General features: G+C 38.5%; 2 protein-coding genes across 2 annotated transcripts; both read right to left on the reverse strand.

The window, feature by feature from the left end:
• Positions 1–6,798: 6,798 nt before the first annotated feature.
• LOC103461275 (GTPase IMAP family member 4-like) lies at positions 6,799–7,707 on the reverse strand. Its single transcript, XM_008403591.3, has one exon. The coding sequence runs from the start codon at positions 7,652–7,654 to the stop codon at positions 7,037–7,039; it is 618 nt and encodes a 205-aa protein (XP_008401813.2). The 5' UTR covers positions 7,655–7,707; the 3' UTR covers positions 6,799–7,036.
• Positions 7,708–7,989: 282 nt separating this feature from the next.
• On the reverse strand, positions 7,990–9,714 carry LOC103461238 (GTPase IMAP family member 9-like). The gene is made up of 2 exons (XM_081612822.1): positions 8,737–9,714; positions 7,990–8,066 (listed from the first exon to the last, which is right to left on the reverse strand). Exons 1-2 carry the CDS (start codon positions 9,596–9,598, stop codon positions 7,990–7,992), a joined length of 939 nt encoding a protein of 312 aa, XP_081468948.1. The 5' UTR covers positions 9,599–9,714.
• Positions 9,715–24,551: the final 14,837 nt, after the last annotated feature.

The raw sequence follows: 24,551 nt of genomic DNA on the forward strand, positions 1-24,551 counted from the left end.
GATTGGACTAATTGCACTACCTTGAGGTATCCCATTTTCCACATTAAACTCTTTTGAATAATCATTCCCAATCTTAACTCTTATTTTTCTATCCAGCAAAAATTTGCTATCCAATTATACATCGTTCCACTAATTCCCATCTGATTTTTTTAAGTAGTCCTTCTCTCCACAGTGAATCATATGCGTTTTCTTTATCAAAGAATGCTATAATCATTACCTCCTTCATTTTTAAAGCTTTCTCTACGTCATTACTTACTCTGGTTAGAGCATCCATTGTTGTTCTCCCTGTTCTAAAACCACACTGGTATCCATTCATTAGTTTCTTAAGCTCAAGAACATATCCTAATCTACTGACTATTATTTTCTCCATCCATTTACTTAAATGAGAAGTTAAAGCTATTGGTCTATAATTATTTGGACTGCTAGGATTTTCCCTGGTTTATTAAACAGAAGTATTATTGCCCTTTTCCAGCTATTTGGTATTAAACCTTCATTCCATATTTTATTAAATAATTGTAATATTAATTTCAATGTTACTTCTGGAACCTGTCAAAACATAGCATAACATAATTGATCCTCTCCTGGAGCTGAGTATCCTGTCCCTTTCAGTACTGTTTTCATTTCTTTTATGGTTATATTCATAATGTTGACATGCATTTTTGACATTTTTCCAAAATATTTTTATAATTTCCAAGTTTTTGTATTTTCTGCTGTCTGTAAGATGTTCACCACTGTGAACTGCAGCAAATGTCTCCCCTAATAAATTTGCCTTATCTTTATCTAAAACTAATATTTCCTGTCCTCAGACCAATGCTGGCATTTTAACATCATTCCTTTTCCCCGTCATTTTCCTAAACATTGACCAAACGTTCTGCAATTTTATTTCTGAACCTATTGAGGAACAATATTCTCTCCATGTTTTCTTTTTAGCTTCTTTAATAATTTTGCAAGCCATTGCTCTTTTCTTTTTATATTCAATAAGGTTTTCGGTTGTTAAATTTTTCTGTAATATTTTAAATGCTTTGTTACGTTCTGCTGTACTGCATTCATCATTCCACCAAGGAACTGCTTTTTTCTTACCTTTAACTTTGATTTTTGGGATACTAGAATTAGCAACATTTAAAATGTGTTCTGTTATCTGATATTCTTCAATGTTACCTTTTAATGTAACCATATGGCTGTTTTTTTCACAATTGATTAAAAATTTTAGCCAATTAGTTTTATTGAAGCACCATCTTGTTAATATTAAATTTTGCTGCCTATTTACACTGTCATTAATTATTGTACTCACTAGAAAATGATCACTCCCTAATGTAGACTTCCTGTTAATATTCATCATTCCATCTCATTTCCAGTATTCCCTCCTGGATGTAGAAGCCATGTTGCTACAGTCAATGTACAGTTTATGCAATCCGCCAAAATCAAATCCTACCGCCTTCGTTTGTTCGCTATTTCACTCGTTTCTCCTTCTTCCCGCTCCACTCCCAAGCTCCTTTGGAGTTTTATGATTGTCGGTTTTCAATCATAAAATGACCTTTTAGAATCAAATCTAAAAGTTGCAACTCCAAAACCGACAATCATAAAGCCCCAAAGGAGCTTGGGAGTGGATCGGTGGTGCTTTGCCGCCACCTTGTGGATCCTTCGATCATTACATGTAAAGAGTTCTCATACAGTGACAATTCATTTTGGAAAACGTTAAATCTTTTCATAGTAATAATAGAAGACAGTTGCAGCAGAAAAGAGAAAAATACAACTAAAACAAAAAAAACCCCACTAAATTATTGACGACAACCATAATTTCTAAAATAAAGATCAATGTATGTATATTAGTAATGCATATTAAATGTAATTATTTTTATGCATTCATAAAACTTTTCATTCAGGTGTGTTGAGCCAGAATCAAATCTAAAAGTTGCAAAACAACGACTCTTGAAGACTGGAGTTTGACACTTTAAATGTGTTAACAGTCATACATTTTATCAACAGTCTTCAATATGCACAGCAGAAAACTAAAGTGATTATTGAGAACAGGGACAAAACAGGTCCTACGGATAAACCACAAAATTTGAATAAAATATATACAAAATCTAATTTTTTCAAATATCTAACTAAACTAACCTGGGTCATGTGAGCACAACAATGTATATTTTCCTGGTGTTTGCTGAATATTTCTTTTTATTTTAAACACTGTAGTCGGTGGATGATGCCTGGAAAATCCCTTGTCCCGGAGCAGAACTCAATACATTATAATAGCTTAAAACAATTAAAGAAATACTAGAATTATATATTATGACAATTAAGTACAAGTATTCATATAAATAATTGTAAAAGTATCAATAAATTGAATTAAAAATCATTTTTATATATTTTCCAACTCCATTGAAATTTGTCCCTAGTTTTTGTCAACACCGTCAGAAATGAAAAGAATGTAAAAAAAATCAGGCATTATTGGAAGGCACCAGAACTTCTGAGGACCCCATGGCCTCTTCCCTTCTCTTCCTTTGCTAAGAGGGCTAGTTATCTCTGGTTAGTTTATGTTATTCTTTAGTTTTTTTCTCTTCTTTTTATTCCTAAGTTGTTTGTCACAACCATGAAGTGTCAACACCATAACTGACAATTTACAAAACTTTGATGAAATTTTGTGAAATAAAAGCTTAATTTTGGTAAAATGTAAAGATTTCATGGACCTGATGAGCTACAATATGGCCTCCTTCAGAATTAAATCATATAAATTGAGGTAGTTTGGCATTTTGTCAACTCCGTCTGATGTCAACTCCATCAGAGTTTTTGTGACTCTTTCAGTGAAATTGTTGTCAAATCTCACTTAAATGTGCAATTAATTCATTTTAATGTATTTTACATAAATTGCATTACTTTACATGTACCAAGTTTTTAATTTTACTCACTAGTTTGTCACCACCTTCAGTTCTGTGTCAACTCCGTCATGCAGTGTCAACTCCGTCAGATGGACTTTTTGTTGTTTTTGGTTTTAAATCATATTTATTTTGTTTCTTGAGAAGCATTTGTCGATAAAATGAGTAAAAATATTACTAATAGGGTCATTAAAAATGATTTTATATTTATTTTTGTCAAATGGTGATGACAGCGTTCTAGGTCAGGTCGATTAAAAGTGTAATTTAAAAGAAAATTGCAACTGGGAGCCTGTACCTTAGCATCTTTACATTTCCAAAACATTTGTCATATTTGCATACTTATGGTTGAGAAATAACAAAAAACAAAAAATATTGGAAAATTAAAACCCATTTTGTCCCTACTCTCAAGAATCACTGAAATGCATCATGAAGCTTTCTGATTCAAATGATCCCTGAGATCTGTATGTTGTGTCACATTGAGGTTAATACAGATGGCCTATAAGCTCCAGTGATGTAATAACTTTAGCTTATAGGCAAAGGCAGGCGGAGAAAAGGTAAAACTGAGATTGTCTGGGTTTCTTTTCATCAACTGCCTCTTATTTACATGCTTAAGATCCTGCTAATAAGGTTTGTTTCTAAAGTGTTTCTCTCAAAACATTTCTTTAATAGAGTGGTGGTAATATTTTAAATTGTATAAAATTAAAATTTGAGGGACAAATTGCTTTGCATGTTTGTAGAACTGTAATTAGACTTTCTCTGACTGGATTTCTGCCAAAATGTTTATATTTTGCTGGCACTGATTATGCAGAGTAAATATGAATATTTCTGACCCTGAGATATAATAATGAGTTTTCCAAAGCAGCTGTCATAGAACAACAAAGAATATGTGTACACATTGCATTGCTTTTTTTAATTTAAAGAAGCATTTGTTTACATTTCCAAAACACTGTTTATATTTATGTCCGTCTGAAACAGTTGCATGTTGTGCAGAGTGTAAGCACTGAAAGGAAATATTGCTGTACATCAGACGGCTGATGATGCAGATGGTTTTCTAAACAGCAGCTAATAATTCAGTGCTACATCAGAGATCTGATGTTGGTGCAATCTTACAGATATTTGTATATTTGAATCTTCATCATACTTTTCTGTTATTTTTTCTCCAATTCTTCTTTCTCTTTACGTATTTCTTCCTCCTTCAGGATTTGTTGTTTCTCGTCCTTGATTTTCCTCTCAGCCTCTTGGAACATCTCATTGGTGTAGTGACTTCCTCCATTCCTGTCAACAATGGTTCTGATCTTCTTCAGCAGCTCAGTGACTTGAGGTTTCTTATCTTCCAGCTTGTTGTTGAAGACATGATACTGGTTGTTACATCTGGACACCAGATCCTGCAGGTCTTGGCATCCAGACAAATAATCCTCAATGGTGCCTTCAAGGTCGTCTCCATTGGTAAACAGAACCATGCTGTATCTGTCTGCTGCGTCTCCAAAGATTTCTTGAATCTTTTGCACTGATTGTTTTTCTTCTGCTGTGAATCTGCCCACTGCAACAACCACCAGTAACTAAGTATCCCACAATGCATTGTGTGATACTTTGCTGGCCAATTCCTACTGTCATATAAACCAAGTGTCTCAACAGAATCAATTATTGCAACATATAAAAACTAATGCAGTTATGTTGTGCAGTTTAAGTATTGCAATCATAAAATAACTAGATACATTTGTTTAGCTTTACATAAACTGAATAACAGACATGTTATAAGCCAATCAGGTATTTGGTCGAGACTTTTCCATGTTAAACAATATTCTTAAACTTAAGTGTTGCAGTGATGTAAAGCATTCAGTATTTCCTTCTGAAATGTAGTAGCAGTAGAAAGTAATATCTGTTGAGGACGTACACACGTCTTCCCCCAGGTTCATAATGTAAGAGATCAAAAATGAGTCATCAGTTTTAAATCAACCAAACTTTAATAAAATGCAAAAGACATTGATCAGAGATCAGACAGAAAAAAATCATTTAAATATTCAATCAGATCTGATAAACGTTCTGAATACACAGTTATGTAGATTTTAGCCACACTTTAAAACAAACTGTTCTGGAATATTACGGCTCCTCCTCCTCTTATAACTCATGATTTTGGTTACTTTTAACAGTTTTGGTTTTTATGAATCATAATTCCTATTAAGGAGTTATTTATCAGATTATGTAGCTCCAGGTGCAGAAACCTGAAACCACATAATCTCTGTGTCTCCACTTTTCGTGCTGTATTATGAAACCTTATGTGCAGATTAATGTGGGGATTATGTTTCTGCAAATAACATCATCCTGATACTGATATTGCACAAAGTTCAGTCAGGTTTAGTTATCTTTATGTATTTTTTAAATTATCGTTATTATTTTTCTCATATGGATTTATTTGTGTCTCTAATAAAGTTGATGATGATGGTGGGAGGATCAACCTGACCAGCACAGGAATGTGGCACAAAATGTTCCAGAACAGCAGAGCCGTCCATGATATAGAAGATCGTAGTCAGTTTATCAATATGAGCTTCAACACCTGCTGACTAACATAACAGAATAAATTTAATCCAATGTAGTAATACAAAACTAAATATAATCCCAGACATGAAGAAAAAAAAACTCAAGGAAAGCACTTTGGACTTGGATTCAGAATTGTTAAAGAACTTTCCAAAACAGAAAAAAGTACAAAAACTCTTTCTAAATTAATTCAACCCGTACAAAGAGTTGGTGAGACTTTTTATCCACAAAGTCAAAGTAACTTACTAGAAATAAGAGTTGATAACATTTTCATTAAACAGATTTAAGACTACTTACTGTTTTCAATTAAATACAGTGTTTATATTTACATTTTGTCCTTCATGTTGCTACGGACAGCAGAGCTTTCAGCTGCTCTGTTCCTGTGAAAAAGAACTGACTCCCACCTGATCTCTGCAACACAAACTCTGCCATATTTCAAATAAAAACTTAAAACTCATCTGTTAAAAACTGTCTACGCCCTCTGACTGCATTTACTCTGACTTTTTAAATCTTATTTTATACTTAATTTTACTGTGCATTTTAATATTGAGTCTGTTTTTATGGTAAACTATTTAAGGTGACCTTAAGTGTTAGAAAGGTGCCTACAAATAAAATTTATAATTTTTTTATATTATGATTATTATGATTGATTATGACGATGATGATTATTATTATTATATGGTTTTAATTAAGGGGTTTATTCTGTATGGAGCTTCATTTAACACAATAAAAGAGAGAGAATATGGTATGTTTTTTCTGTTTTCAATTATTTATATTTTTATAAAAGTTTTCTTTTAGAAACTTCTAAAGAAAATTTCTTAAAAGAAACTTTCTATAAAAAATTATTTGGAAGGACATTCCAAAAACTTTGCCATTATATAAAATACAACAGCAAAGTTGCTGTACAACTTTCAACATTCATTTTTTAGAAATGTTTCTAACAAACTGAACAAGGTGTTCTCCAACTATAGCCAAATTATAGAAATTATTACTTTGTTGAGCTTTTTCTCTGGCTTCAGATTCATACATGGACTGCATCTGGGATTTTTCTGCTTGAATTTCTCTCTTTTGCTTTTCCTCCAGTTGCTTTTTCTGGATTTCCAAGTGTTTTCTCTTTGTCCCCTTGCTTTCTTGCTCTTTCTTCTTCTCTCTCTTAGCCTGGGTTTTCTCATTCATTTTCTGCACCTCTTCCTTGTTGTTTTCTTTTCTTTTTCTCTCCAGTTCTTCTTTCTCTTTATGTATTCTCTCTTCTTTCTCCTTCAGGATTTGTTGTTTCCCCTCTTCGATGTTCCTCTCAGCCTCTTGGAACATCTCATTGGTGTTGTGACTTCCTCCATTCCAATCAACAATGGTTCCAGCTTCAGCCAAATGGTACCAATTATCCTTTCGTTCAGCTTCTTCTCTGGCCTCAGATTCATACTTGGACTGCAGCCTGGCTATTGCGGCTTGAATTTCTCTCTCCTGTTTTTCCTTCAGTTGATTTTTCAGGGTTTCAAGCGCCTCTTCTCTCTCCTTCTTCTCTCTTGCTATCTCAGCCTGGAATTGCTCCTTCATTTTTTTATCTCTTCCTCATAATCTTTTCTTATTTTCCTCTCCAGTTCTTCTTCCTCTTTACGTTTTTTCTCCTCTTACTCCTTCAGGATGCGTCGTTTTTCCTCCTCAACTGCCCTCTCAGCCTCTTGGAACATCTCATTGGTGTAGTGACTTCCTCCATTCCTGTCAACAATGGTTCTGATCTTCTTCAGCAGATCAGTTACCTGAGGTTTCTTATCTTCCAGTTTATTGTTGAAAACACAACACTGGTTATTACATTTGGACACCAGATCCTGCAGCTCTGGGCTTTTAGATAAGAACTCTTCAATGGTGCTTTCAAGGTTGTCACCACGGGTAAACAGAACCATGGTGTATATGTCTGCAGCCTCTCCAAAGATTTCTTGAATCTTTTGCACTGATTGTTTTTCTTCTTCTGTGGATCTGCCGATTGCAACGACCACCAGGAAGATGTGGGGTCCAGGAGCAGCAAAGCTGACGCACAGACTCAGATCTTTTTTGGTTTGATCTTCTCCAAATCTGGTGTCAAACAGACCTGGAGTATCAATGACAGTAACCTGCTGTCCATCCACATTACTGGAGCTTTTGGAGCATTTTACAGTCTTGGAATTGGGGCTACATTTGGACTGAAAGCACTCTCCACCCAGGATGGTGTTTCCAGAAGCGCTCTTCCCATTCTTAGTCTTCCCCACCATCACGATTTTCAACTCATTGTTGTTTATTATGTTTGTTCCTGTGAAAAAAAGGTTTAGATTAGAATTAAGATTGTCATGCTGATTTCAGCTTCTGCTTGTCAGTTCAATAAAATTTCTGTCTCACATATTATTGTAGCTTAGCGTGAATACTACAACATATTAATTATTTACATGTGACATATTTGTAGGGTTAGAGATGGTAACATAGTACAGTGGTGCCTAAATCCAACCGTGAAGAGCTACAATCCTGTACCTTTCATATCTGATTCTCATATCTGCATCAAAGGATTCCCTAATTAGCTCTCAGTCAGCTGTACAGAGGTTTGGTAACCAGTTCATTTGATCCATGTACTGGACAGACTGGGGGGCAGAAAGTGGCCCAAGATCTCCGCACAGACTGTCCTACTTTCAACTGCTCAGTTGACATTCAAATGAAAAACATAAACAGATACATAAATACATGGACTGAGGGACAATCCATTCCTTAGACTTGACAGCGTGATTGTGAGAATATGAGCTGTTTGAAAAGAAAAACACGGAAACAATATTTATGGAGTAAAAAGTTGAATTTGAAAGAGTTTTTCTGGAATCATTGGTATTGTGAGTGGATCAAGATGGCTAGTCGTAAAGTTGCACCTGATCTCTTTAACATAAACTCTTTGCCACATTTCAAACTCAAAACTCGCCTGTTTAAAATAGAATACAACATTTTAAATATTATTTTATACTTAATTTTAATGTGTATGTGAATACTGATTCTGTTTTATGTTAAACTATGTAGGGTACAAATACAATCTTGATCCTATACAAATAAAATGTATCATTATTTTTATTACTATATGGTGCAGTGAGAAAGTGATTTATTCTGCAGGGAACTTCATTTTTAAACACTAAAAGAGACAGAATCTGGTTTGTATTTTTCTGTTTACAATGTTTTATATTTTAAAGTTTTCTTTTAGAAACGTCCAAACTTTCGAAAGCTCTTCCAAATAACTTTTCTGTTGTACTTGCTGTAAAACTTTCACAATTTATTTTTAGAAAGGTTTCTAACAAAATTAAAGTTTCTCCAGCTTTAGCCAAACAATAGAAACTCTTAGTTTGTAGAACTTTACCTCTGGCCTCAGATTCATGCTCAGACTGCAGCCTGGATTTCTCTGCTTGAATTTCTCTCTCCTGCTTTTCCTTCACTTGGTTCTTCTGGGTTTCAAACTCCTCCATTTTCTCCACTCTCTCTCTCTCAACTGGGAATTGCTCCTTAATTTTCTGAATCTCTTTTTCTCTTATTTTCCTCTCCAGTTCTTCTTTCTCTTTACGTTTTTCTTCCTCTTCCTCCTTCAGGATTCGTTGTTTCTCCTCTTCAGTTTCCCTCTCAGCCTCTTGGAACATCTCATTGGTGTAGTGACTTCCTCCATTCCTATCAACAATGGTTCTGATCTTCTTCAGCAGATCAGTTACCTGAGGTTTCTTATCTTCCAGTTTATTGTTGAAGACATGATACTGGCCGTTACATCTGGACACCAGAACCCACAGCTCTGGGCTTTCAGACACATAATCTTCAATGGTGTCTTCAAGGTCGTCTCCACGGGTAAACAGAATCATGCTGTATCTGTCTGCTGCCTCTCCAAAGAGTTCTTGAATCTTTTGCACTGATTGTTTTTCTTCTTCTGTGGATCTGCCGATTGCAACGACCACCAGGAAGATGTGGGGTCCAGGAGAAGCATAACAGATGCACTGACTCAGGTCTTTCATGGTTTTATCTTCTCCAAATCTGGTGTCAAACAGACCTGGAGTATCAATGACAGTAACCTGCTGTCCATCCACATTACTGGAGCTTTTGGAGCAGTAAACAGTCATGGATTTGGGGCTGCATTTGGACTGAAAGGACTCTCGACCCAGAATGGTGTTTCCACTAGCGCTCTTACCAACGCCAGTCTTCCCCACCATCACGATACTCAGCTCATCGTTGTTTGTGATGTTTGTTCCTGTGAAGAAGGTTTAGATTAGAGTTAAGATTATCTTCCTGATTTCAGCTTCTGCTTATCAGTCCAATAAAATTTCTGTAGTTTAGTGTAAATATTATAACACAACATATTAATTATTTACATGTGACATATGTGTAGAGGCCTGGCAGCATGGGCGGACATTGGGGGCATTGCCCACCCACAGAGTCAGTTGTGTCCCCCCTGTACTGGAAGCTGTTTGTTGTTTTTACCTCAGAGTGGCAAACTGTCTGTTATTCCTATAACGATTTGATACAGTAGGAGCTTCCGCATTTCCCATATCTGTGTCCTCTTTCACTTTTTTCAGCAGTTAAAATTGTTTAATCTATTAACACGTCATAACCTGTTTTTCCAAGCCGCTTTCAAACGCAACATAAGCGCTGAGACCATAGACATAATATCCATCTGATTCCTGGGAGGTTCATAGACATGTCTATGGGGAGGCTTACTGGGGAAACAATTATGGGTCTTACTTTCAGCACCCACCGGATGTAGCATTATTTCATTGCAATTTATATAATTTTTTGCTAATCTATATTCATGATAGAAGTAACATCTCTGTTTTCGGTTATAATAAAATATTTAGTAAAACTTGTTCATGGACACACGGTCTGCTGTCAGAAAGCTGCTCAGTACAGAGGATCGTAATTGTGAGTAATCAGGGGAGCAACAGGAACAAGATTATTAAGTTTTGTAACGGAGTGAATTAGCAGGGCCGCTAGCAGCTCGTTTCTCTGAAGAACTGACAGTAAAAAAGAGAAAAGCAGAGAGCTGGTCAGTGTTCTGACTGTACTTTAATAATCAGACCGCGTTCAGTTTGTGGCTGCAGCAAGTGTGTTTTTTGAAAGTGCTCCCAGAACAAAAGCAGTAGTTTTCATCGCCTACCAACAGATAAAGAAACAAAAAGAATTTGGCTAAAAATTCCTAAACTTGAACAGAGAACCCAAAATGCTTTATGTGGGATAATTTCATTGTGTGGATAGAAAGCCAAGGGAAGAAAACCTGAATCTGCATCTGGAGCAACTGAGTCAGTGAAGTAGCTAACTTTGCTAGTGCGGGTTATTTGCGGCCATTTCTTTAAGTTGCCATTCCTCCCCGCATTAGCTGTAGGTTGCGGTTAAACAATATTGCCACATGCAAGTTGTGATAACTGAAGTTCCCTTATATTTTATAGCCTAAAAACCTCTGTGGAAAGCCAGTTCTGTTAGGATTCGGGTCAGTGTGAGTGATCTTTTCTATAGAGGATCTCGGAGGAGAGCTCTGACAGGCTGACGCACCGGCAGCTGATTCCAGATGATTGACTGGCAGATCTTTAAGAAGCGGAGTGATAGAGATTTTTTGGTATTATCATTTTGTTGTTACTTTAGTTCATATTCAGTCTAATGTTAGTCAGTTTAAAATGTTCTCTTCTTTAGTGTGTGTATTAACTGACCTGGGGGTCACAGCTGCCTGTTCATCTTCAGGTGAAACAGTTTGACCGAGATTTGAACCGGGCTCAGATCGTAGATCAGATATTGCATCTGGAACTGGGTTGTTAGTCGTTTAGGTAAATTGTTTTACGACCTTTGCTGTGTTTAGGTAAAATGTTTTACGACCTTTGCTGTTTTTCCTCTGCTGTCTATCTTACCTATCCTCCCTCTTTGAAGTTTGAAAATAAAAAGCAAGCTCTACCCAAAGATCTTCAGAACGCTCTGTGAACGGCTCAGAGGAGCAGTTGATAGAGTCTTCTCTTTTGCAAAAGCTTTAAGATTCATATACGTTGTCTGTGGTTCTTTTATGTAGGTTCTAGGAAAATACCTATCACGGAGGAACAGTCACTCATCGTTCGATGGTCTCAATTGTTGGTCAGAGTCAACCCTGAAGCCATGCTTTGGATGTTTTTGAGAGGACTCTAGTAATTTTGTGTCTGCTTTCAGGAAACGGCGAGCTGTCAGGAACAAGCCGAGAACCGTGCCTGGACATTAAGATCCCTCCTGCCAAGACCAAACATCTCCTGGATCCTAGCCCTCCCCTCCAAGCAACGGCCACTCGAAAGACAAACCCAAGCAGAACTCCCTACCGTCCTGTGGAACATAATCTGTATGAACAATCTACAAATAAAAAAAACCTTTTTCACTGAACAGTGCTCTCCGGTCTTGTGAGAACTTGCATGTGGGTCAAGAAACTTAAATCCAACATGACAAGTTGGCGAGTTGCCAACATGTAAATAAATGGCGGTTCCGGTTAGCAGTGTAAGTCACACCCATAAATCACGCAAAGCCTCGTGGGGGCTAGGAGTAATGTGGATAAGAGCATAGACATGACTTGTGTTGTTTTAGTTGAGCAAAGTAGGAGAGACCATGGACATGTACACGTAGACCCCTCATGGAGCGGGTCGGCCCGTTGCTGCGATACGTAACAGCGTCCGCCATATTGAATGTGGAATATGTGCCGGTAAGCTAATACAAGTAAATATTGGACCGAACTTTATAAAGTGCCGTTCTACAAAGTATTTTAAATTAGTACCTGCCATTGACACATTTTCTTACACACACTAATATATTTGGTTATCAAATAAATGACTAAATACAGAGTTTCTAACTTTTAATGTGATTATTTAATTCTTTGGGGGCATTTCTAAATAAAGAGCACAATGTTTTTATTTGATATAAATGATTCTGATAATTTTTATATTGACATTGATGAACAGACACTTTTACAGTGTTTTATTAAATAATATATTTACATAATTCCATAATTTAATGTACATTTAAGGGCTGCACAGTGGCGCATGTGGTAGAGCTGTTGCCTTGCAGCAAGAAGGTTCTGGGTTCGATTCCCGGCCTGGGGTCTTTCTGCATGGAGTCTTCATGTTCTCCCTGTGCGTGCGTGGGTTTTCTCCAGGTACTCCGGTTTCCTCCCACAGTCCAAAAACATGACTGTCAGGTTAATTGGCCTCTCCAAATTGCCCCTAGGTGTGAGTGTGTGTGTGCATGGTTGTGTGTCTCTGTGTTGCCCTGCGACAGACTGGCATCCTGTCCAGGGTGTACCCCGCCTCTCACCCGAAACGTTGGCTGGAGATGTGCACCAGCAACCCTCCCAACCCCACTGAGGGAAAAAGGGTGCAAGAAAATGGATGGATGGAATGTACATTTAACATTTCAAGACAAGAAATAATTTTCTTGTAATTATTTTTATACATTATTGAGAAATGACTTGATTTATAAATCAGTCATTGTCAAACATTAAACTACATATTTTTCTTACTTTTTCCAGAGAATTTTTTTTTACAGTATGTCAACTCTTCTATTGACAGCAAAGAGTAAAAATAATTCAGAGTAAATTATTTTTATTTCATTACATAAGCTGTGCAAACCGGATTCCAAAAAAGTTGGGACACTAAACAAATTGTGAATAAAAACTGAATGCAATGATGTGGAGATGGCAAATGTCAATATTTTATTCATAATAGAACATAAATGGCAGATCATCTCTTTCAGGGAAGACCCTGCATTTTTCAACAACATAATGCCAGACCACATTCTGCAGCAACCACAACATCATGGCTACGTAGGAGAAGGATCCGGGTACTGAAATGTCCAGCCTGCAGTCCAGATCTTTCACCTATAGAGAACATTTGGCACATCTTAAAGAGGAAGGTGCCACAAAGAAGGCCCAAGAAGATTGAACAGTTAGAGGCCTGATGGGAGAGCATTTCTATTTCTAAACCTGAGAATCTGGTCTCCTCTGTCCCCAGACGTCTGCTGAGTGTTGGAAGAAGAAGGGGAGACGCCACACAGTGGTAAAAATGACCTTGTCCCAACTTTTTGGGGATTTGTTGACGTCATGAAATTTTGAAACAACATATTTTTCCCTTAAAATGATACATTCTCTCAGTTTAAACTTTTGATCTGTGATTTGTGTTCTATTGTGAATAAAATATTAGATGTTGGCACCTCCACATCATTGCATTCAGTTTTTATTCACAATTTGTTTAGTGTCCCAACTTTTTTGGAATCCGGTTTGTATTTTATTAACATATAAAATGTTTAAAAGTGCATTTTTGCATTCATTCCTATCATTCAGTGCCAATTCGCCAATTACAGGGGGATCACACTCTTAAGCCTCCCTGGTAGGGTCTATTCAGGGGTCCTGGAGAGGAGGGTCTGTCGGATAGTCAAACCTCGGATGCAGGAAGAGCAGTGTGGTTTTCGTCCTGGTCGTGGAACACTGGACCAGCTCTACACCCTCAGCAGGGTCCTGGAGGGTGCATGGGAGTTCGCCCAACCAATCTACATGTGTTTTGTGGACTTGGAGAAGGTGTTCGACCGTGTCCCTCGGGAGACACCACCACGTCGAGAGGAGCCAGTTGAGGTGGCTCGGGCATCTGGTCAGGACGCCTCCTGAACGCCTCCCTGGTGAGGTGTTTCGGGCACGTCCCAACGGGAGGAGGCCTCGGGGAAGACCCAGGACACGCTGGAGGGACTATGTCTCTTGGCTGGCCTGGGAACGCCTTGGGGTTCCCCGGAGGAGCTGGAAGAAGTGGCTGGGGAGAGGGAAGTCTGGGCCTCCCTTCTGAAGCTGCTGCCCCCGCGACCCGACCCCGGATAAGCGGAAGAAAATGGATGAATGGATGGATGGATGGATGGATGGATGAATGGATGGATGGACCCCGCATTGGCTGCTCCAGCGCAGTAAATACGGCAGCCATCTTGGAGCGGTCGTCCCTCCCATAGACATGAATAAGTAGACGCCTCATGGAGCGCTGAGTGGTACATAACAGAGTCCTCCATCTTCTATAAGCAGGGTGATTGGAGCTCCTTAAGTCTTGTGCTGTGTAGACTTGTTTCAACCGTTTTACAAAACAAACTGGATTCATTCTCATTACCTTTCACAGGTAAGGATGAAAGATCAGAATTACTTGACTTTGCAGCCAGAAATTCGCTTCCAAACAGCCGAGAAATATTTCCTGTGTAGCTAAATTGGCCCGAAATAACCGCTGATTGTTAGCGTAGCAGCACTAGCGGAACAAGTCAGCATCGGGCCGGGGGACGGGCCAATTACCGGGTCCCTTACGTGCATCAGCTGCTGGAAACTGGGGGAGGGAAAGGGGGGGTCGAAACGAAACTGAAATTGTTGACTTTAACATCACCTTTCTCAATAGGTGAGGCGCACTTTTTCCGTCTATAATCAGACATTTAAACGACTTGAAACCATTCCTCCCTCCCTGGCACCTCCAGACCCAGGCCACCATCCGGCCCGGTTCGGGGGGCAGCCGCCCCCGAGCCCCCCCTATAGCTCCGCCCCTGCGTAGCAGCTAACACTTTTGTGACCAATATGAAACTACACTTCGTCCTTGGTACAAGGGGAGCAAACAATTCAAAACCCAAGCAGCACAACAATCAAATTTAAAATGTTTATTACAAAAAGTCACTTTCAATAGCGGCACAATAAAACAGTCCTTTTCTTCTTCTTAATAAAATCTAAAGTTCGATAACTACCCTAAAAAGAAAGTCATCAATCCGAGGCCATCAGTTTAGCTCCTCCTATTACGCTGCTCCAGATGAAGGCGGTCCGCCCGTAGCGTGAAACTAGCTGGTCCCACAGCTGACTCCACACCGCTCCAACACTGCTCTGCTCTTCAGACCGATCCAGCTACAAGAAAATCAGGGCAGATCAGGTTCCCTCTGCCCTGATCCTGTATAATGGGCCATCGGCCCACCTCCCGGTGCTCTCCCGATGCTCTGTGCCTGGCGTGCGGATTCCATCCGCTCTTCGCTCGACAACGGATCTCTGCCATCCACAGGATCGGTATTCTCCCTCTCTTTTCATTCAGGCTCCTTTTAGGGTGCGTTCACACTGCAGCCTGAAGTGACCCAATTCCGATTTTTTGGCAATTCTGATTTTGCCAAAAATCACTGCAAAAATCACTGCAGGTAAATGCGACCTGTATGTGTTCTGCAGTGTAAACGGGCAAACGACCTGAAAGTGTCCTGCATGCGCAGTAGAGGGCACAATAGCGTCAGTGTTCTGCCAACCACCATAAAAAGAAGAAGAGCTCAGTGTTTGTGGAAGTAAACATGGAGGCTGACGGTGGAGCTTAGCTTACACATTTGAAGTTGTTATCCGGCCGGAGCAGCATATTAACAACTTAATCCTCATATAGTCTGTCATGGTTGTTGTTTTTCTTCCTGATTGTGTGTATCAGGACGCAGAATAGAGAGATTTGTTGAGAATCAGTGACATTCAGTTCGGATGAATGCGACCTGAACGTTAGGTCGTATTTGAATCGGATACGTATCAGACAGATATGGGTCACATCCTACAAAGAATCTGACCTGTGCCGTTCACACTGCCATGAAAAGATCGGATACAGGTCGCATTATGTCAAAAAAAATCGGAATTGGGTCACTTTAGGCTGCAGTGTGAACGCACCCTTATTCTGGCTTCAATCAGCCTCTACTAACACTTGAGCTCACCCAAGCACACTGGTGTGTTTGGGTTGTTCAAGGGGATTGTCATAATGTGTGGTTGGTGGTGGTGAGAATGACGCTGAGACCCAGGTAAGATTATGAATGTGATGGTTTTAATGAATAATAAAGCTCATAAACAGTCCAGGAACAGGCAGCACGGCAGACAGACAAGCACACAGCTAATCGCCGGTAGCACTGAAAAACAAAAAACTGAATAACTGGAGCTGACGCCGACAGAGGACTTAACCAGTACTACTGGGACAATGGACAGACAGACGCAGACAGCTAAGGCTTGACAATAGACAAGGACCCAACGAAGAACACAGACAACAGGTGAGACTAAATACACATGGGGCAATCAAGGGAAAGAGACACACCTGGGAGACAATCAACGGGGAAGACGCAGAGACAGGACTCACAGAGAACAGGATCACACAGAAATCTCAAAAATAAACACAGAAACACGGATCATGACAGTGATAAACAAAATCCAAAACAATACAAACATGCAAAGCACCACAAAAAGATTAAAATAAAAATACAATCATATTTTTCCCTTTGCAACATTTTCAGACTGTTTTCTAATGAGGGAGAGCTGATGAAAAACCGCTGTTAGAGGAGAAGTTAATTAAAAACCAGATGATTTAGTGAGGAAAGATCAGTCAGGATCAGAGCTGGAGCTGCTGTTCTTTAGTCTGTTTCCCAGCTCAGCTTCACCATGTCGGTATTTAACTACAGGTCCTTCTCAAAAAATTAGCATATTGTGATAAAGTGAATTATTTTTCGTAATGTAAGGATAAAAACTAAACTGTCATATATTTTAGATTCATTGCACACCAACTGAAATATTTCAGATCTTTTATTGTTTTAATCCTGATAATTTTGGCATACAGCTCATGAAAACCCAAAATCCCTTTCTCAAAAAATTACCTTCAAATAATTATGTTCAGTTATGCACTCAATACTTGGTCAGGAATCCTTCTGCAGCCTTCAATGCGGCATGGAGGCAATCAGCCTGTGACACTGCTCAGGTGTTATGGAGGCCCAGGATGCTTCGATAGCCTTAAGCTCATCCAGAGTGATGGGTCTTGCGTCTTTCAACTTTCTCTTCACAATATCCCACAGATTCTCTATGGGTTTCAGGTCAGGAGAGTTGGCAGGCCAATTGAGCACAGTAATACCCTGGTCAGTAATACCAGTAGTTTTGGCACTGTGAGCAGGTTGTGCTGAAAAATTAAATCTTCATCTCCATAAAGCTTTTCAGCAGATGGAAGCATGAAGGGCTCCAAAACCTCCTGATAGCTGCTGCATTGACCCTGCCCTTGATAAAACACAGTGGACCAACACTAGCAGCTGACATGGCTCCCCAAACCATCACTGACTGTGGGTACTTGACACTGGACTTCTGGCCTTTTCCCCCAGGCTTTGAAGACAGCAGTTATCAAACCACTGATAAAAAAGCAAAAACTGCTTTGACTCCTTCCAGTCTGGTTTTCGTGCTCATCACAGCACGGAGACGGCCCTTGTAAAAGTGTTCAATGACATCCATATAAATACAGACTGTGGGAGAACCACAGTGCTGGTTCTGTTGGACCTCAGTGCAGCTTTCGACACTGTTGACCTTTTGACATTTTACTGAATCGACTGGAAAGTTGGGTCGGACTCTCCAGTCCAGTTCTCAACTGGTTTGAATCTTACATAAAGAACAGGGAATTCTTTGTTTCAATCGGAAATTTCTCATCAGAGGTCAAAGGTCACATGTGGGGTACCCCAAGGTTCAATCCTAAGACCCCTTCTTTTCAATATTTATATGCTCCCACTGGCTCAGGTTATAACAGGACATAGGATTAGCTACCACAATTATGCGGATGATACACAGCTCTACATCACGATGTCACCAGGTGACTCTGAACCCATCCAATCACTGAATAGATGCTTAGAACAGATAAATGTGTGGATGTGCCAAAACTTTCTCCAGCTGAACAGAAACAAAACTGAAGTTATTATCTTTGGACCTAAAGATGAGCGAACTAGAATCAATGCACAGCTTCAGTTATTACAACTAAAAACCAGCGATCAGGCCCGAAACCTGGGAGTAGTGATGGACTCTGACCTGAACCTTCAGAGCCACATTAAGACAGTCACAAAGTCGGCCTTCTATCACCTGAAGAACATCTCTAGGATTAGAGGACTGATGTCTCAGCACGATCTAGAGAAACTCATCCATGCGTTTATCTTTAGCCGCATTGATTACTGCAACAGCGTCTTCACAGGTCTGACTAATAAATCAATCAAACAGCTGCAGCTGATCCAGAATGCTGCTGCTCGGGTTCTCACTAAAACCAGGAAGATAGAGCACATAACACCAGTTTTAAAGTCCCTACACTGGCTCCCTGTAGCTCAGAGAATAGACTTTAAAATACTGATGTTAGTTTATAAATCACTGAACGGTTTAGCACCACAATACCTTAAAGATCTGTTATTACTGTACCAACCGTCTAGACCCCTCAGATCTTCTGGTTCTGGTCTGCTCTGCATCCCCAGAACCAGAACCAGACGAGGAGAAGCAGCATTCAGTTTCTATGCACCACAGATTTGGAACAAACTTCCAGAAAACTGTAAAACAGCTGAAACACTGGGTGCTTTTAAATCTCAACTTAAAACTCACCTGTTTAGAGTTGCTTATGGCTAAATTAGGGTTAGAGTGCGGGTTTTGATGTCTTCCATGTTTTTATGTCTTTAATGTTTTTAATTTCTTCTTTCTTTTCTACGTTTTAATGATGTAATGTTTCTTGTTTTTTTATTTTTTTAATCTCTCTTTCTCACTGATTATTTCTGTTTTTATTTTAATTATGTAAAGCACTTTGAAATGCCTTGCTGCTGAAATGTGCTATACAAATAAAATTTGATTGATTGATTGATTGATTGATTGATTGATTGATTGATTGATTGATTGATTGATTGATTGATTGATAAAAACCTAGAGGTTGGAGTCCTTGTCAAACGGTGTTTTTGACTAAAGTCCCTGAGGGTTAGAATCCCAGTTAAACGGCATTTAACTGAAGTCCTAAAGGGGTGCGGGTTTTAATGTTTTTATCTTTTTAAAAAAAAATCTCTCTCTTTCTCACTGTTTATTTAATGTCACATGCTGTTTTTATCTTAATTATGTAAAGCACTTTGAAATGCCTTGCTGCTGAAATGTGCTATACAAATAAAATTTGATTGATTGATTGATTTTGGCATTTCCTTCTCCCCAGTCTTCCTCCAGACTCTGGCACCTTGATTTCCGAATGACATGCAAAATTTGCTTTCATCCAAAAAAAGTACTTTGGACCACTGAGCAACAGTCCAGTGCTGCTTCTCTGTAGCCCAGGTCAGGCGCTTCTGCCGCTGTTTCTGGTTCAAAAGTGGCTTGGGAGTAGCCAAGCCACTTAGACATGGGGAATGCGACACCTGTAGCCCCTTTCCTGCACACGCCTGTGCATGGTGGCTCTGGATGTTTCTACTCCAGACTCAGTCCACTGCTTCCCCCAAGGTCTGGAATCGGCCCTTCTTCACAATCTTCCTCAGGGACCAGTCACCTCGTCTCGTTGTGCAGCGTTTTCTGCCACACTTTTTCTTTCCCACTGAGGTGCCTTGATACAGCACTCTGCGAACAGCCTATTCGTTCAGAAATTTCTTTCTGTGTCTCACCTCTTGCTTGAGGGCATCAATGATGGCCTCCTGGACAGCAGTCAGGTCGGCAGTCTGACTCATGATTGCGGTTTTGAGTAATGAACCAGGCTGGGAGTTTTTAAAAGCCTCAGGAATCTTTTGCAGGTGTTTAGAGTTACTTTGTTGATTCAGATGATCAGGTTAACTGCTCGTTCAGAGAACCTTTTCATGATATGCTAATTTTTTGAGACAGGGATTTTGGGTTTTCATGAGCTTTATGCCAAAATCATCAGTATTAAAACAATAAAAGACCTGAAATATTTCAGTTGGTGTGTAATGAATCTAAAATATATGACAGTTTAATTTTTATCATTACATTATGAAAAATAATTAACTTTATCACAATATGCTAATTTTTTGAGAAGGACCTGTATAAAGATGCTACGAGTCAGAGCCCAACATGCTGAAAATGTCTTTTTCTGAATGTAAAGGAAAAATATGTATTTTCTGTTTCACTTTTGGATAATTTCTCTTTTATCCTTGGCTTTAGCCTGTGAACCAGGACGTCTCAGAAGTCATTCGAGTTTTCCCAGTGTGACCAGCAGACTGAAGCCTGTGACCAGTGTTCCCAGTATAATAAATACATGTTTTATTCTTTCACTTTTTGTGTGTTTTTAAATATCTCAATCTAAAGTATTAGTGTTATAATACAGCTTATGTAATGAAATAACAATTATTTACTCTGTTAGAATAATTTTTCACTCTTTGCTGTCAATAGCAGAGTTGACATACTGTAATTATTTATTCTCTGGAAAAAGTAAGAAAAATATGTAGTTTAATGTTTGACAATGATTGATTTATAAATCAAGTCATTACTCAATAATGTATAAAAAATAAATACAAGAAAATTATTTGTTTCTTATCTTGAAACGTTAAATGTACATTAAATTATGGAATTATGTAAATATATTCTTTAATAAAACACTGTAAAAGTGTGTTCATCAATTCAATATAAAAATTATCAGAATAATTTATATCAAATAAAACATTGTGCTCTTTATTCAGAATTTCCCCAAAACAATTAAATAATCACATCAAAAGTTAGAAACTCTGTATTTAGTCATTTCTTTGATTGCCAAATCTATTAATGTGTGTGAGAAAATGTGTCAATGGCAGGTATTAACTTAAAATACTTTGTAGAACGGATCTTTATAAAGTTCGGTCCCTTCACTTGTATTGGCTTACTGGGAGAGATGCCACATTCAATATGGCGGACGCTGTTACAGCAACGGGCCGGCCCGCTCCATGAGGCGTCTACGGAGAAGGACCTCGCTGCAGCCATAGACATAATATAATATCTCTATATATAGATATATGTATATATCCATATATATACACAGACAGACAGACAGACAGACAGACAGACAGACAGACAGACAGACAGACAGACAGACAGACAGACAGACAGACAGACAGACAGATAGACAGATAGATAGATAGATAGATAGATAGATAGATAGATAGATAGATAGATAGATAGATAGATAGATAGATAGATAGATAGATAGATAGATAGTGCTATATGAACTGAAAACAGGGCAATGCATTTTAATGCTCAATATTACCCATCAGAAACCGTTCAGACACTTAATGCTGAGTGGAGTGGAGTACCGCTCCAAGAAGCCCGCTCTAAATCTTGTCGGCGACAATAGGCGAGAGCGGTCCATGAGGCGTCTATTCTTGTATTGTCTATGGTTGTACCTACCTGTTCATTCTAAATAACACCCAGTTTGAATTGAATTTCTTCCAGGTTCTGAGTGAGCTTATGTTCCCCGCTGTCGTGAGTTACCTTCCTCGTGTGTCTTCCCATGACGCCGTTGGTATTACCTAGTGATGGACAAATGAAGCCTCATGAAGCAATGAAGCTTTCCAGCCCTTTGCTGTCATTACTCAATGCTTCATTCATTGCTCACTAGTGACATCTGCTGGTGAAACTGTAACAGCCTTGTCACTCAGTTGGATCATACTTCCAAAATTACTAAATGCTATATTGTCACAAGGTTTTTTTTTTTTATCAAACTCATGTTAAGAAGAATCAATGAAACCATATTTTATCATCATATGTTTTAATAAAATTATTTGTAGCCAATCTAATCCTGGTTTATGTTGAACATCAGTGGTTGTGTTGGGTTTTCTTTTATGTCAGACTGATTTGACAATAAAGACATTTTATGTTTTAGTGTCTTGGGGCATTGGCTTTTCTTAGATTTATAATTGGCTCTGATCCCTTATATTTGGCTACATGTTGAATTTTAGTCCTGCAACAGGATTAAATCTGTTTTTGCTGTGCAAGACTGATATATCTTTGCTAATCAGACTACAAATAATAGTGGAATTTTGCAGAAAGTGAGAAATTGGGAGGTGGAGGGGTTAATTATTGTTATCTAAGAATTTTATTGTGAGCGATCATCTCAAAGTATTCCCAGATAGAGATTTTCCTCTTGCTGGCTCCATTTCAGACAATTAATCAAGTTTACTTGTGTAGCACATTTCAGCAACAATGCAGTTTATTGTGAGATTTACATCATAAAATCACAAAAATATAGTTATAAAAAAACAACATAATCTACAATTGAGAAAACCAGTAACAAACATTAAATTTTAATGAGCGCCATCATCAATACACATCGAATATGTTGGTCAATGTTCATTTTATTTTTGCCACTGAAGATAAATATCCTCCTCTGATGCGAGAAAAAAAAGAACAACAACCCATGATGCAGCGCGGCTCATAGCGCTTTTATTTTGAAAACCGACACGCAAAATGAAGCAGTCACGTGACCCAGGCAATGCGAGGCCTCGATTGTTGCCAGTCACGTGGTTTTCAGCAAGACTACACAAGCCTCGAAGCGGGGCTTCATCGGACACGCCCCCTTTTTACTCTGTACAAGCCTCGGAGCCTGGATTCAGATGGTCCATCACTAGTATTACGGACTCCGCTCGTTCCGCCACATACAAACCTGTCCGCCCTCCAACGAAGCCCTCTCATCCAGCGCTCTGCCTGCAAGCATTTGCCTCCACACCAAGTAAGACCCAGTCTGTCCACACCTGGAAAATCTCTCATCTACTCTAATCTGCTGTCTCTCGTTGACGGTAAGACTGTCAACGAGTCTTGCTCTCGGTCATCTGTTCCAGAACTCATTCCCTTTCCCCTCTCCCCTGGATTCAATAAACTTATCAATGTTCATTTATCTGCCACTCCTGATTGTGTTCTCGCATGTGGGTTAAGACTTGATACCAACATGACAATCTTCAAAAGCCAAAGTAGCATAAACAATTTTTGCTGCATAAACGTAGCTGAGTTGATTGACACCCATTTTGTCTGATTTGAAGAAGGTGGGGGGACTGATTGACCTTGGATGACCTCTAGAAACATTTCTTTATATCTTTAAATTGATAGCGGCACAAACAAATTTTTGCTGCACAAATGTAGCACAAACGTTTGACAACCATTTTGTCTGATTTGAAGAAGGTGGGGGGGCCAACTTCACTCAGGTGTGATTCCACCTAATTTTTCACTACCTTCCGCATCTTTAAACGACTATTTTAAAAACTGCAACACGCAGACTCTTCCAACACCTAGATCACATCCGACAACATTTTTCTCTCAACTACTTGTGGAGGTCTTCAGGAAAGAAAAGACCTCCACGGAGCTCTATATTTTAGTATCACAAAAATATAATAGAAATTGGGATAATAAAGCCATAACAATATAAACTCATAATATTGTGAGCATATTGTCAAAATATCAGCAGACCAAAGACAATATTACCAGGAGAAAGTGAAGTTACGAGAAGAAAAATTAAGAAAAGATTTTGAAAAAGTTATTAAGTTCAGTAAGCACATAATAAATATTGAGTTGGTAAAACTACATTGAAGAAATAAATATGAAGGTCAATAAAATTATAAAACAAATTTCTCCTTTTTTAAAATTAATTGGTGCATTTTAAGTGTATTCATTTATTTATTGGGCCATTTACAGGCTATATTTCTGCTTTTATTTTTAACTGGCAGTTTAGATCTTCCACAGCTGCAACTGTCAATATGGACAATGGATATTTAAATATTACACAAATATAATAGAAATTAGGAGAATAAACTCATAATATTGTGAGCATATTGTCAAAATATCAGCAGACCAAAGACAATATTACCAGGAGAAAAATTAAGAAAGGATTTTGAAAAGGTTACCAAGTTCAGCAATTTCCTGACTCTTTTTTCCAAATGGGTACAGTGGTTGCACAATTATTTCAAACTCCTGCTACTGATCACATGTGATACGGATGAGTTAAAAGAGTAAGCATTTCCTTATTTGTAAAATCGAAAGCAAAGAAGGCTATACAATGTCACAAGACGTTTAACATTCATCTTAAAACAGTGGTGAGACAGTTTTTTCCTGTAGGAGTTCTCATAAGATTACTAGTCTACTTTATTCTACTAATACGACTTTAGTCTCATATCACTTTTTCATGTATTACTTTGTAGAAAATCATGAGACAATCTCAGAACAACATAAAAGATGGCTGAAGAAGAGAAGTAGCATGTTTAGCCCATATGTATTTTTGTTGCTGGATATTTTCTACATCTGAATAGAATCAATATTTAGTTATCTTGGCTTACCATTGTTGCAGGCCTCATTTGGGCTGACTTTGTTGCTGTCCATGATCAATCAGAGAGAGCAGTGTTGACACTCAAGCTGCAGTGAAGCTATGAATACAGGTTGGATCCTGC

Source organism: Poecilia reticulata, chromosome 11, assembly GCF_904066995.2.
Source record: "Poecilia reticulata chromosome 11, P_reticulata-male-v2, whole genome shotgun sequence".
NCBI lineage: Eukaryota > Metazoa > Chordata > Actinopteri > Cyprinodontiformes > Poeciliidae > Poecilia > Poecilia reticulata.